This window comes from Marmota monax, unplaced genomic scaffold, assembly GCF_021218885.2.
Source record: "Marmota monax isolate L192 unplaced genomic scaffold, Marmota_monax_Labrador192_F-V1.1 WCK01_AAM20220418_F8-fsc00020, whole genome shotgun sequence".
Lineage (NCBI taxonomy): Eukaryota > Metazoa > Chordata > Mammalia > Rodentia > Sciuridae > Marmota > Marmota monax.
In genome coordinates, this window is record NW_026692912.1 from 7,981,688 (window position 1) to 7,995,916 (window position 14,229).

The 14,229-nt window shown below is 49.8% G+C and overlaps 1 protein-coding gene across 13 annotated transcripts in view; it reads left to right on the plus strand.

Annotated features, from left to right (window-relative positions):
- The first annotated feature begins 394 nt into the window (after positions 1–394).
- Znf618 (zinc finger protein 618) overlaps positions 395–14,229 on the plus strand; it is a 161,145-nt gene continuing 147,310 nt past the window's right edge. For 12 of the 13 annotated variants that reach the window (XM_046451223.2, XM_046451224.2, XM_046451232.2 and 9 more), the window contains exon 1: positions 395–503. In XM_046451223.2, coding sequence (XP_046307179.1) covers positions 471–503 — 33 coding nt within the window. In that variant the 5' untranslated portion in view covers positions 395–470. The remainder of the gene's footprint in view (positions 504–14,229) is intronic. The other variant, XM_058581639.1, reaches the window with a different exon arrangement.

Sequence of the window (14,229 nt, forward strand, 5' to 3'; positions counted from 1 at the left end):
TGTTGGACCCGGGGAGGGCAGCGGGGAGCGGGGGGCGCGCGTGGGGGGCGCGGCGCGGGAAAGTTTGGGGGGCGGGCGCGCGGCGGCGGGGGCTGGCGGCGGGCGCGCCCGGCCGGCCGGCTTTGTGTGCGGCGCGGAGGCCGGCGGCGCGGAGGCCGAGGCCGAGGCCCGGAGCTCGCGGGCCGCGCGGCGAGGCCGGCCGGGGGCGGCGGGGCGTGGGGGCTGCGGCGGCCCCGCGGGGGCGGCGGGGCGGCGGGGGCGGCGCGCGGGCCGGGCGGGCCGGGGGTGGGGGCGAGGGCCGGCGCCCCCCCCGTGCGCCCCTGCGCCCCCGCCCCCCCGGCCGGAGCGGGGCGGGCGGAGGAGGGAGCGGCGGCGGCGGCGGCGGCGGCGGCTCTGGCATTGTGCGCGCACCAGCAGCCCGGCCCGGGAGGAGCAGGACGCGCCGGGGCCGCCTCCTCCCGCACGGACCCATGAACCAGCCGGGCGGCGCGGCGGCTCCGCAGGTACGAGGGGGCCGGGGGCAGGCTCCGCGCGGGGGACCCCGGGGGCCGGGGCCCGGGGCGCTGCGCCACTTGAGCGCCGGGGTTGCAGGATGCAAAGTGCCTGGGCACGTTTGCGGGCTTTTTGTGGGTGCAAACCGGAGGGCCGGGGTCCGGAGAGCCCCCCCGGGCGCTGCGGGGCGTGAGGAGGGCGGGGGTGGTGAGGGGGCCTTTGGGGGCCCCCACCCGGCGCCCCCTCCAGCCCCGGGCTCGGACCGGAGCCCAGAAAACAAAGCGGCGAGAGAACAGAGCAGCCATTTCAGTTTGGACAATTCACATTTTGCAAAAATGCAACCCCTTCCAGCTCTTCCCCCTCCCCCCCAAATTTGCAATTTCCCCCTGACCTTCCCAGCGCGGGGTCCCTGATGACCCCCCCTGGAGATCTCGTCCTCCAGGCCCCCCATCTTTGTAACAATCTTTTTTTTTTTTTTTTTTAGGCCATATTTCCCTTTCTCAATTTTTTTTTTTCTAATTTTTCTTCAAACGGTAGTTTTTTCCCATTAAAACGACGCCACCTAGAGGATACTATTTTGTAAATAAAAAAAAAGAAATTAAAATTGAAAAGAAATATTTTTTATTTCTTATTTTTTCAAAAGTTTGCTCTACAAGGCAGTGGAGGGGAAAGGGATTCTTTTTATTTCTTTTTGGGGATGAAAATTTTCACTTTGATTCTGGCAGGGGCATGGAGACAATTTTTATTTCTGAAGCCAAATCCAGATAATATGTAAATGGAAATTAAGCTAGAATTTGAATGAATTCAGTTCTTGAAGGGAGAAAGCAAAAAACCTTCTAAAAGCAAAGTCAGTTTGACTACCCAACGAATTTTAGTTTGAGAAAAAAACTAATTGGAATGAGGGAAGGAGGGAAATTGTTGAGTTGAGGGAAAACTGGGAGAATTGGCTTTATGAAGCAATTAGAAATCGTACTTCATTGTAATTTGGAACTTGTTTAGCTCAGCGGGCAAAAATGACTAATTTTACCATTTGACAATATTTAAATTTTTCTATTTTCATGAGAGAAGGATTTAAAAGAGAAAATAGACCCTAAAATGTTGGCTTTGGACACACCCAAAAATTGTAGTTTTTTTTTTTTTTAAATTTTGCATTTACATTTTACTGCATTTAAATCCTAAGATTTTTTTTTTAAAAAGAGAAAGAAAGAAAACCCAGAAACTGTAAAAGAGTGAAAAACCTATCTTTCTTTTTTCTGTATTTGTTGGGTTTTGTGTGTGTTTTTTTGTTTTGATGGAATAATTAAGACTGTTTTCTGATTTTGTTTCCTGAAAGGTCTAGCCATTTCTTTTATGTTGTTGTTTTATCCAGAAAATGTCAGGAACCTTTATTGAGCAATATTCAGTGGAAAAAAAATGTAAATTCATATATTATACAAATTGAGTAGCCCACAGATTTGTAGGAGAGACCGCCATTAAAATAAGATATGCATAATTAACATTATTATGAAAAAACTAACAGTAGATTCACAGAAGCCCATTTTTTATGACATGCAACTGAATCAATTGATGGAGACAAGGATTGAGGAATCCTTGGTAAGAAAGAAAATTTTCCTTTTCTATGCTGTTCACTCTTTCAATTTGAAAAATTTATTATTAAAAAAAAATCCAGATTGGTTTCTGGCCTCTTTGATTGTAATGTGGGGTTGGTAGTTGATTAGCATTTGGTATTTTTCAGAAATTTGATTACTTTCAGAGGGGGAAGAAATCCATTAGCTTTGATCATTTTGAGGGGGGTGTTGTGAAAAAAAAAAGCACAAATTTTACTGACTAAACAAAAAATATATATATCTTTTTATCAAGAGGGAAGGACTGAGAGATGAAAATTCTGATTCTTGTTCATCTTCCATGGTAGGACACTTTGCTGAAGAATTAGGTTAAAACACCAATTGAGCTGATGCTAGCAGCAAAATTATTATTTTTTTTAAAAAAGGAAAATAAAAATCACAATACATACAAAAGCCAAACCCAAAGGAATGTGCCTTTGGAATAGAAAAGCATCAGTGCAAACAGTATATCATGTGGAGTTTTTGGCCTTAAAATGAATCAAGTGAAGGTGAAACAAAAAAGAAAAAAAAATTTTTTTTTTTAGATGACAAATATTGACTGAATTGAAATTTGACAGATAAAAAAATAAGGTTCCTATCCAAAGAGAAAGGGTAATTTGTGATAAATTGAACTTGCTGGGAATTTTGAGCCCTTTTCCCCAACACCCCCCACAAAAAAAGTTGTAATTTTTCTCTCTAAAAGAAGTCCATCAGTAGCATTTGTAGGGTGGGACTTTGGGTGGGTCACATGGGGCAAGGATAGGAGACTCCTAGAACCCCATAGCCAGTTCCCAGCTGGTCTTGAAGAACTGTTGGCCCCAATCCTGCTTTCTGAAATTGGATTTCTGAAGATTTACTAACTCTGTGGCGTAGGGTTGACATTTCCCATCATCGCCATTGCATTTGGAAGATTTTATTTTTTTAGTAACCAAATCCTTCAGGGCTGATTGGCCATATTCTGGCATATTTGGAATGAGCTTTTTTTTTTTTTTTTAAGTAGCATAATTAAAAAAATTTTTTTTTTCTGTTGAATTATTTAGGCCGATGCCTAGGACGGTCACGGAATTTGTAATTTCCAAGGGGCTCTGCAGGCCTCCAGAGATAGTAGGCCTGAGTTCAGCCAGGGATGGAGGAGGATTGACTGGGGCTGGTGGGTTGGGATGGGGCATCTGAGAGCAAGTTGGGGTTGTAGATAACAGGTTCTTTTGGTGCAAGGAATAAAAATGTTGCAGCACATCTCTGTGTGTGTCCTGGAATCTTCTGACACACAACTCAGATGCCTTCTTTCTATTCTGCTTGAAATTTTGTTCTCTTGTCAGTCTAAAAGCACTAAAATTTGAAAATCATTTGTCTTTGTAGACCTGTTTTTTGTTTTGTTTTGTTTTGTTCCCCCCACCTTTTTTACAGAATTGGTTATTCTGGTCATGTTTGTTGTAAAGGAAACAGAAGTGCATGATGGTCCTGCGGGGCGGGGCTAGTTTTCTTTTGTTTCTATTGGTGTCTCTGGATTGAAATGTGACCCAGGCCCTGTCTCTCTCACCTCTTTTAGATGGAAGTGTGACCAGAAATGGATATAGGAGCTAACTTTTCTAAGCCCGGTCTGTTCATCACGTTTTCTTATAATATTGGGCAAAAGATCTGGCAAATTGGACTTGAGGGGTGGTAATTTGATGATGGTCTGAGTTATTTTGGTGAAAGATCATTTATACTCAGTTCCACAGTGGAGACTCTTATTACTTAATGTTTTGCTTTTCTGCCTAAGGAGGTTCTTACCCCCCTCCTCTTCTCTAATAGGTTTGAAATTTCAAGGGCTTGCTTTGTAGCTTGACTTTGCACCAAGCTAGGAAAAGGGCTTGCTTATACTCTTAGCCCTGCACCGAGGTGAACTTGAACAAGGGTTCTTGCTTTAGCAGGAGAGCTACAAAGATGGCTGGTCAGCGTGAGGCTGACCTCTCCCTGGTGCTAGAAGATAAACACCAATGGCCTGTTTCAATGGAGGAATAGTTTTAAACTCCTCCAATGTCAGTTTTTTCCCTGTCTTTGAGTCAGCTCTTGGCATGGCTGCGTCCACTGACCTCAGATTCCTTATCTTCTCTTCGGTGGGCGACAAGAAGTTCTTCGCCACGTTCCACAGCCTGTACATAAGCTGACTTTTTGTGGTTATAGGAAATTTTTAGTTTTTCCATGTTCTTATGATGTTTTATCTCAGTTGTGTCTCCTTTCTGGGGATGTAAAGAAGTAGTTTTGTGGATACTCAGCCGGAGTCTCTCAAGGTCTTGCTCTGTGACCTTGGGCAAATCACTTTTTCCTACACAGCTTCAGGAAACAATGATTGTGTTTACAAAATGAGCACTTTGGACCAAATCAAGGATAGCAATAAATAGATTTCATTTCTGATTCTGACTCCAAGGAATTGCTTGTGGCTGCTTGGGTCACTGTGTTCAGAAGGATTCCGAGGTCACATTCCAATTCCCATATTCTGGAAAAAGGTGCGGTGGTCAAATGGCAGTGAAAATCAGAGTGAGGAGAGCATTTCTTATGATGGTAGGCAAAGTAGACCATCGCTGCCCCATTGATGGATTGTGACATCAACTTGGTGAGTCACGATCAGCAATCAAAAGAGAATAAAGTAGAATAGTATAGGAGAGAGACAGAAGTAGTTAAGGTGCAGCCCAGGGCACAGGTAGGTATTGTCTGGTGGAACTTTGCTCTATTCGTCTTTGCAGTTGTGTGTGTGTGGTGTGAAATACGTTGTCTGAGTGGTATTGGTCAAAGTGAGCCACTGTGATGTGCCACAAGTGTGCCACGTTATTGCTTATGCTTTTTTATTTATTAGTCAGTTGACTTTAGGTGAACCCTGTGGGGTAGGTGTGTTGTGCCACCTGCCCCTGGTTGAACCCTCTGTAAGGGCCACCAATGACTGGTGGGGTCAGTCATGCATCCCAACTTGCTGGCCCTTGGAGGGGACTGAAAGGTCAGGTGCTAGTTGGAGGGCAGCATCTTTGCTAGGTCCCCTGTCTGGAGAGGAGATTGAAAGTGGTGCAGAGTCCCCACCATTGTGGGAAGGAAGCTGTTACAGTCACTTTGATTCTCCATTTTTACTCCATATTGCCAGAGAAAGTTTTCTGGAGTTGGTCCGGTCAGAGCTGTATTTAAGTTTTAATCAGCTTGTGTGTTGGGGCTGTATTTCTGTGAATGAACTTCCTTCCAAACTCCAGAATGCTGTCTTCATCTCCCTGTCTTTTAAATGTGTGAGAACGGTGTGGTCCAATGGAAATGCAGTTCAGACCACCTATTCAAGCTACACATGCTAAATTCCTGGTAACCTATTTTTTTTTTAAAGCAGCAAGTGACATTGACTTTAGTAAAGTGCATTTGTTTAACCCAGTATATGTACGACACTATCATTGCAGCACGCATCTATATAAAAAAATTAATAGTGTGGCCTTTCACGTTCTTCTGTTTTTGAGGGGGTATTAAGTTTTTGAGGTTTGGTGTGCATTTTAATCCTTTTGCACATTTCGATTCTCACTAGCCACATCTCATGTTCAGTAGCTGCATGTGCCTAGTAGCTACCATGGGGGACAGTGCAGGGCCAAACCACTGTTTGCTGCTGTCCTTGGCCTTGGAAGGTTAGCAACGTCTTCCAACCCTCCTGGTGATGTTGATGGTACTTTGAACTTGAGTCCCATCTGAGGGCATCCCAGCCTCTCGTGGTGATGAGGCCCATCCAGTTAGCTCCTCCTGGCTAAAGTGGCCCACAGCTCCATTGGTCCTGAAGCAGTCTTCCCCCAGGACAGAATGCTATTGTTGGAAATGGCAGATGATCCTGGAAAGAAGTGTGGGGCGGGGGCAGACATTGGAGGTGGGCTTTAAATGAAGTGTTGCTGGAAAGAAGGATGAAGGCACAGGGACAGCAGGTGGCCAGGACCAAAGGTGGGATCCAAGGGGGGAGAGGGGCTCCGGGGGAGGGGGTGAAGAAACCCAAGGCATGGAGTCACCAGGAAGCTTCCCCAGGGTTTAGGTCAGACTCACAGAAGTTTCCCCAAGTTCACCCCAGTTGGCAAAATGGGAAGCCGGGTTTGAGGTCAGCCAGGCCAGAGTTGGAAATCCAGCTCGAGGCTGGTTATCTTCGTGTTGCTTTGGGAAAGTCACTTCTGGTTTTGGAACCACAGCTTCTGCATCTGGGAAAAGGGTGAGAGAGAAGGATAGACCCTGACCTTGAAGGGTGTTCCACGATTAAATGAAGCAGCCCGCGTGGAAACACCTGGCCAGCCCTGGGCCCTTAGAAGGCGCTCAACACTTGGGTTGACTCTTGTCCCAGTGGCCCGTGGGTCTCCACCTGGAGCACTTAGGGTAGTTCTGCAAACTTGGTGGCCTCTCTAGTGGTCAGAGTCAGGCAGCGACAGAGTTGGTACACTTTGTGTTGTCACTGCTCCTTTCTAACAGCCTGGGACAAGGCTCTGCTGTCAGAGTTCTTGACGCTCGCATTCCGGGGACGGTCCAGCTCCTCTGTATTTCTGGATTTGTTTCTGAGCCTGTGGCACAGACTTCAGAGGGGTTGAATCTTAATCACCCGGAGCCCCTTCTTGTGGGGCCCTTTCCCTCCTTCTGAGGTCTCTGCTACATGAGAAATGAGACCCCTGAGACCAGCCACGTGTCCTCCCCAGATGGTTAATCTCTGCCCCGGGCCTCCCGAATCCTCAACAGGCAGGCCCAGGGCTGGTGGTGTGCCTTGGTTTCTCCAGCCTGCCGGTGACTTCCTTGAGGCTGGAGGCCAGGGCTCACTCATTTTAGGGTCTGGCATGGAGCAGCAGCTCAATAAATACTTGATGACTTAATTTGATTTTTGGAAATAGCTCAGTTGGATTTGAAGGCAGTGAAGAGTGGATGACCAATTTGGCCGTCTGATCAGAACCACTGTCTTCTCAGGGAGCCATAAGCAGCATTTTCTTACAGCTGACTCTGAAGCCCAGGGCTTCCTTGGATTAGTAAATCCAAGCCGGGCCTTTAGGCAGGAGAAATGCTCCTTTGACTTGACATGTCTTAGGGAGTTTTTCTTTTTCTTTTCTTTCTTTTTTTTTTTGTACTGAGGATTGAACATTTGACCACTGAACTTAGACAGGTCTCAGTTGTTTAAGGCCTCTCTAACTTGCAGTGCTGGCCTTGAACTTGTGATCCTCTTGCCTCAGCCTTCTGAGTCGCTGGGATTATACACATGCCCCACCATGCCCAGTTTTCTTGGGAATTTTTTTAAAAAAAGTTCCTCTGTACACATTTACCCTGCGCTCCTCGCTTGCTCTGTGATGGGCCCCTGTCAGGCACCGTGACCGTGTTCCTGGGGAGGTGGGAACACTGGGCAGTGTCCTGCATTTGTGTAGAGAGATGGTCATATTAGCCAGGTGCCCAGGACTGGACGCCTGGGTTTTTTTTGCAGAGCCCTGGACATCAGGGACCCTAAAGCTTGAAGTGGCCAAATGTGTGATTTGATGTTTAACCGGACCCTATCTTTGGTCAGATTCTGGTCTGCAGATGCCAAAGATTCAAGGAAAGTTTATGGGAGAAAGCTGAGAACATTTGGTTTATTTGCTTAATTTTTTTCTTCTTCTGTGAAGTTCTGTATAGAACACCCCTGTTCTGAGCGCTTTAGGGCCCAGTTCAGCAAGGCAGCGTGGACACCCACACCCAGTTCAAGGTGACCAGGCACCCTTGTGTTTCCCTTCCCACGTTTCCACACTTTCGGAATAAAGATCGGCCGTAGGACAGCTGGGTTCTTTGGGCAAACAGTTTCTCCCTCTTATTTTTCCTTCTTCTGAGGCTGCTGGTGTCTGGGCGAGGCTCCTCCACCTGGACCCTGAAGTGGGACTTCCCCTTGGGCAAAGCCTCTGGGCCTCTGACTGAGCCCCCCTTTCCTCCAGGTCTTTGGGTGGGATTTTTATAATCCAGAAGGTGTAATGGCCCCTACAGTGGGTGTTCCCTTCTGGACTGCCCCCTGGAGGAGAGGGCCTCGAAGTGGCGGGACACCAGGTTTACATTTCCGAGGGCAGAAGGAACAGGTGGAGGTTGGAGGGACAAGCTTGGCTCCCCTCTCTGCACCTCCACGTGCTCATTTTGTGGTCTCTGCTGAGGTGCTCCGCTCCCTGCTGAGGTGCCTCACCTTCCTTACCTGTAGCTTGGGGGTGATAATCCTGTTACCAGTGATGGTGGAGATCACAGTGCTTCATGGGGTGGACAGATCAGAGAGCTTTGTGACAGGCAGGCCGAGTGTTGATTTGTGTGTCATCTGTGTGTGGAGGTGGGCTGAGTGCCGTAAACAGGTTCCATACATGCAGCCACTTCCCATTTGGGGGCCAGTGGCAGACATTACTAATCAATCATAGCATTCTTTTCCACTGAATCTGGCCAGTGGACTCAGAGTGCCTGTCAATATGCTGCTACCAGTCTTTGAACTTAGCATGAGCCGTGAAGCCAGTTTGTCCTTCCTGATCTGGTCATTCAGCCTCCCAGCACACACACTGAGAAACTGAGGCCGGGGTCCAGAGAGGTGGAGTGGTTTGCCCAAAACCTCAGTTTTTAGGCTGAGGTGGATTAAAAGCCTCAGATATTCTTAACTCCTCAGCCGATGCTTTTCCTGTGACAGACACATACACATACACGGTGTCAAAAGGAATTAAAGTTAATTTGGTCTTGAGAAATCCTGGCTCCTCCCTTCCTTGTTATAATTAGATACCCTTGGGGCTCTCATCAAAGGCAGGCTGGCTGACCTGCTTCTCTGACTGGTCGCCAGTGATCAGGTTTCAAAGGGGAGGTGTTGGGGGGTGGAGGCGGCAGTGGCCATGGCTGGAGGGGATGTCCCTCCCTACTGGTACAGTACACAGATAGCCAGAGGAGCTGGGCAGGCCCTGGGGTCCCAGCTGACAGTCCCAGCTGGCGGCCTGGTCCGCGTTTGCTCTTACTCTGAGAGCAGTCGGGTTTCTCGTTTCTTCCGTATCTTTATTTTCTCCGGCTGGGAAATGGGCTGGGAATAATCCTGCATAGGAATGAAGTGAGATAAGACTTGAATATAGTCTTAAACTCTGTGGCCCTAAATATTGTGTTGATTTTTATAATTAGTTCCGATCCCTGACTATTAGTTGGGTCAATTGTGGGTAGATTGTGTGAATGACAGGCGCAGACTGGGGCCCACAAGCTGAATGGGTCCCTTATCTCCTGGTGTTGTATTTTATCTCCTTGCCAGCCTAGGGTTTAAAAAGTTTGGAACTTGGGGGCCTTTCAGAGGGTCTGTGCTGTTTCAAGCAATGCTGTGGGTGGCCCCACGTGGGTGGCTGAGGACTGGGACCCCGACACAGCCTCGGTCTATTAGGGGGGACAACAGTCCATTCTCCCACCGCCAGGCCTCCCGCAAGCATCCCATGAGTGGCTGGCTCCATGGCGCTCCCTACCCAGCCCAGAGGTGGAGAAGTTGTTGGTGACAACCCCTTTCTTAAAAAGGAGAGGAGGGAGGTGGAGGTGAGGATGGTATTGAGTCGACAGAAAAATGATATAAATATTTTGGCTGACGAAGCAGAGCGGGGCTCCGTGTAAGAGAAGAGACAGAGTCAGGTGGTGCTTGGTTTTCCAGCCCACTGTGGGAAACGCAGGGAGACCTGCCCTCTGGTGTCCCAGCCCCTTGTCAGGGTCTGCTCTTTGATACCTGGGGGCCAGCGCTGGCCCTGGGTGGGGGCCTGATGGCTCCCCCAGGGGTGGAAATGCCTCTGCAGCATGAAGGAGGCCGGGGCTCGGGGCCCGTCCGTGGCTGGCCATTTGCTGGTAACATCGAAAGAGTCAGAAGCGGCTGTGGCTCTGTGCTGAGGGTTACTGTCCAGGACGCCGCGCCCGGGGAGCTGGCCGTTCTGCTCTTGGCTTTGAGTCCCGCCGCGCTGATTCCCATCCGCCTCGACATTTTTCTGGAAAACTTTGTGGGGAGAGTGTGAGGGTGGGAATTTTTTTCGGGTGGACTTTTGCGGAGAATTTGTGTGCCCATTTTCTTCGGGCTGGCGTTTTGTGAGCCAAGGGGACATAATCAGGGCACTTGGAATGCCCGGGGAGAAGAGATGAAGACGTTTTTGGATGTTGGAGAATTTTTTTTCCCCCTTAATTTCATCAACTGGGAAAAATAACTATAAAAATTTAAGTGTATTTATGTGGGTTCTTCTCATAATGTGTCCTGGAACAGCAGAAAGTGAAACTGATCTGAAATAAAACTGAAACTGGCCTGAAATGAGGCCTCTGGGAAGCGAGTGGTCCCCAGGGTGCTGCTGGCCTCAAGGGGAGTGTGCTGGGAGGCTGGTCTTTTTATCTGAGAGACTAGAGTCAAAGGCCCATGGAGATGCTCTGAGCCTCTGCCGCCCAGGACATTCTGGAAACCACTGGCTGCGTGTGGCCACTGGCAAGCTGGAGTGTGGCTAGTCAGTCCACATCAGGGCTGAAAGGCTCAACAGGAAGAAAAAGAATGTCGCAGACAATCAGTTATGATTTTCTAAAAAATATTGGTTACAGGTTGAAACGACAATATTGTATATAGGGTTAAATAGGATATGTTATTAAAATTTATTTCATTGACTCTTTTTTTACTTAAAAAAGAATAATGTAGGGCTGGGGATGTGGCTCAAGCGGTAGCGCGCTCGCCTGGCGCGCGTGCGGCCCGGGTTCGATCCTCAGCACCACATACAAACAAAGATGTTGTGTCCGCCGAAAACTGAAAAATAAAATATTAAAATTCTCTCTCTCTCTCTCTTAAAAAAAAATGCAGCCACTAAGAACTTTGAAATTATCCCCGTGGTGCATTTTGTATTTCTTTTTGAGGGGTCGTACTGGAGATTGAACTCAGGGACACTCACCCACTGAGCCACATCCCAGTCCTATTTTGTATTTTATTTAGAGACAGGGTCTCACTGAGTTGCTTAGCGCCTCGCTGTTGCTGAGGTTGGCTTTGAACTCGTGATCCTCCTGCCTCGGCCTCTGGGATTACAGATGGTGCCACCGCTCCCAGTGCATCTTATATTTCTCTTGGACAGTGCTGGTCTAAGCCAGGCAGTTCCTTCTGTACTCGAGGAAGTGGCACCCTAGAGAGCGGGACTGGTTTGCTCAGGGTCACACAGTAGCTTCCTCAGGGACCTGGACAGACGGATGTACGGGACTCAGAACCTGGCATGAGACGGAGGGTGATGAGGATGTGGATGGTTCAGGTAGAGGGGGCAGTGGGAGTTATTGAGACCCACACCCGCACACATACCACGCAGAGGGAGGAAGAGAGGCGTGCACTAGTAATCCAGGGAAAAAGTTAAAAGTTTCCCACCTCATTCTTACCCCACCTCCCTAAAATCCAAGAAGACGGGCAGAAACGGGTCTAAAAGATCACGCCCACAGTTCTTCTGCCTGCTCAAGAATTCCAAAGCCCGTTCACCCTGGGTTTGAACCCAGGTGTTTTTGCGTCAGGGTGTGCCTCGGCTGTCTGGGCGTGGAGACCCAGGTCCCTCTGAGGGCTGTGGGATTTGGGTCCTGGGCAGGGGGTCTGGGAGCCATTCTTTTGCTGAGTCATGACATGATTTGAGTAGCATGGCTTCTAGAAGATTCAGAGGGCATGCTGCCATATTGGGCAGAGCTGGCAGGGAAGGGGCCGTCTAGCTCCCCGGCCTCCCACCTAGTTCAAGACCTGGAGGGGGCAACTGGCCAAGGGGCAGCAGCACCTTTACCCTCTCAGCACAGTGCTCCCGCTGAGTGCTCCCAGAGGAGTTGGAGCCGGGTTGGAGGTTCAGCCTTACACATTTTTGGTTTTTCATCAGAAAGTCTTTCTGTCGAAAGGCTGAGGTTGAGTATTCCTATCACTTTGTTTTTGTAAAATGGACATTTCTTGCCTTGAAGTATAATCATCGCTTACTGTATACCGTGCACTGGGCTAAGCATTTGACATCTAGTATCTCAACTTAGTACTATTACCTGGGGATTTTTTTTTTTTTTAAATATGAAGATGTTGGGATCCAAGGTGAAAGGAATTGCCCAGGGTCATATAGCTGAAGAAGTCTCAGCCGGATTCACTTTTGGGTGGATCCACGTTCGAGGCTCACAGTGCGCTCTTCCAGGTGCAGGTCTCTCCCGACACACAGTAAAGGAAGGTGCAGCCGCTTGGCAGGATGAGGAGATGTTGGTTGGGCTGGGACTTGAACGTGGATCCTTTGGCACTGCTGCCCATGCCCCTCTCCTTGGCCGCCGTGCCTTGCTCTAAACCAGGACGTCTGGGGAAGCTGCTTTCCCCAGGCAGCGCGGCTCTTGCCAGGTCTGCCTGGCTTCCATCCCCGGCCCCGCGCGTGCCTCAGCGGGCTGGTGGCTGTGTGTTCCATGTGCACAAAGCCTTTAATACTGCGTTTGAAAACAGTTGCAGAAGGTTTGCTGTAATTAATTACATTTGACATACTTGGAATCGGGGCCTCCCGGATTCAGAATGCAAATGTATGCCCAGACAGATGTAAGGTGCGCTGCAGCCAAGAGCGCTGGCGGGGCCCAGCAGGCCGGCAGTGTTGCACCATCTTGAAGGGAGAGTGGCAGCCGGGAGAAGAGGGGGAACCCAGGGACACGTGGAGCCCATGGGCTGCTGGAGGAGGAGTAACCCTGGGCTGTAGGGCAGGGACCCAGGCTCCAACCTGGGGCCTGTCTCTTCCCCTCTGGGCCTCGGTTTCCCGCGCTGTCCAGCAGAGGCGTGGAGCAGGGTGTCGGAGAGCACAGCTGGGCTGTGGGCAGGAGGCACCTGACCTGAGGCTCGGCGTGGAGGCTGGCGTTGGAGGTCTGTGCAGCTGACCAGAGAGAGGACTGACGCCGCAGGGAACCAGGAGGCTGCTGGAGTGGGAAGGGAGGCGTGGATGGTGAGGTGTCCCTCGGCACTGGACAGTGCCCATTCCCGGGGCTCCATGTGCGTTACTGTCTTCTGAGTGCCTGTCCAGCCTCCCACCGCGCGCTCCCTTCACCTCCTGTGATAGATGTTTATTGCTGTGTGACGAGTTACCCCCAAACTCAGTGGCTTCCAACACCCGTACTCACGTGTGGTTTCTGTGGGGCAGGAATTTGGGAGCAGCTCTAGGGTGGGCTCTGGCTCAGGGTCTCTCTGTTGTGGTCACTTGGTGGCTGGGCTGGGGTCATCTTAAAAGCCTCTCCACTGTCACCGTTGCCAGAGTTTTAGAGTCAGATGGCCAAGGCTCATCCTCCGCCCCATGCAGAGGTCTCCCCAGCTGGGTGGCTTCACACACGGCGGGACTTCATGCGTGGCATCTCCGGGCTGCAGAGTCACGGGGACCAAGAGGCAGAGCCAGGCTGGGGCAGCGACAGCCTGCACAATCTTGTGACATGACTTCGGGTCGTTCTGTGGGAGGAGGCAGTGACAAAGCTGTGCCCCAGTTCAGCTGGCTCGCTGCCTTTGGGGGCATGTCGGGATGTTGGGTGGGAGACTAGGGGCCACATCTCCGTCCACCGTAGGTTGTCCTCGGAGCTGTTCGTCTCTCTGCCATCCCCCCCATCCTTCAGAGCTCCCTTCTCCCCTGTGACTGTTGTCATCCAACCGCCCCCTTCAGTGGCCTGACACCTTGAACACCTGGTGCGTCTGGGGAGGGCTATCAAGGTGCTTTCAGTAAGGAGCTATAAGGGGGAATGACCTGGCACGGGGCTCGCTCAGTGTGTCACCTCTTGATCTTCAGGACAGCTCGAGACGTGGGGTGTCATCATGTCTGTTTTCCAGGGAGGGAACCGAGGCACCGGGTAGCTTGAGAGTCTGCTCAAGGCCATTCAGCTTGTTGGTGTTGGGGCGGGGACTTGAACTGCCCCACAGCGCTGCCCCCGCAGAGCCGGGCCCAGACCTGGTGTCTGGGTGTGAAATGTCTCCCTAAGAGTTGCTCCCCTGTTCCCCCCCACACACACATATGCAAATTGGTTTATTTTTTTTTTCCTGACTATAAAAATAACATGTTCATTACAAAAACATTTGGGCAGTACTGAAAAGCAGGGAGATTATTGTCTAAAAAAATAAAAAAAAAATCACCTGATCTGGAGATAACACTGTTTGCATCTTGATGAACATCATTCGAGTCATTTCTACATATTTAAGTAT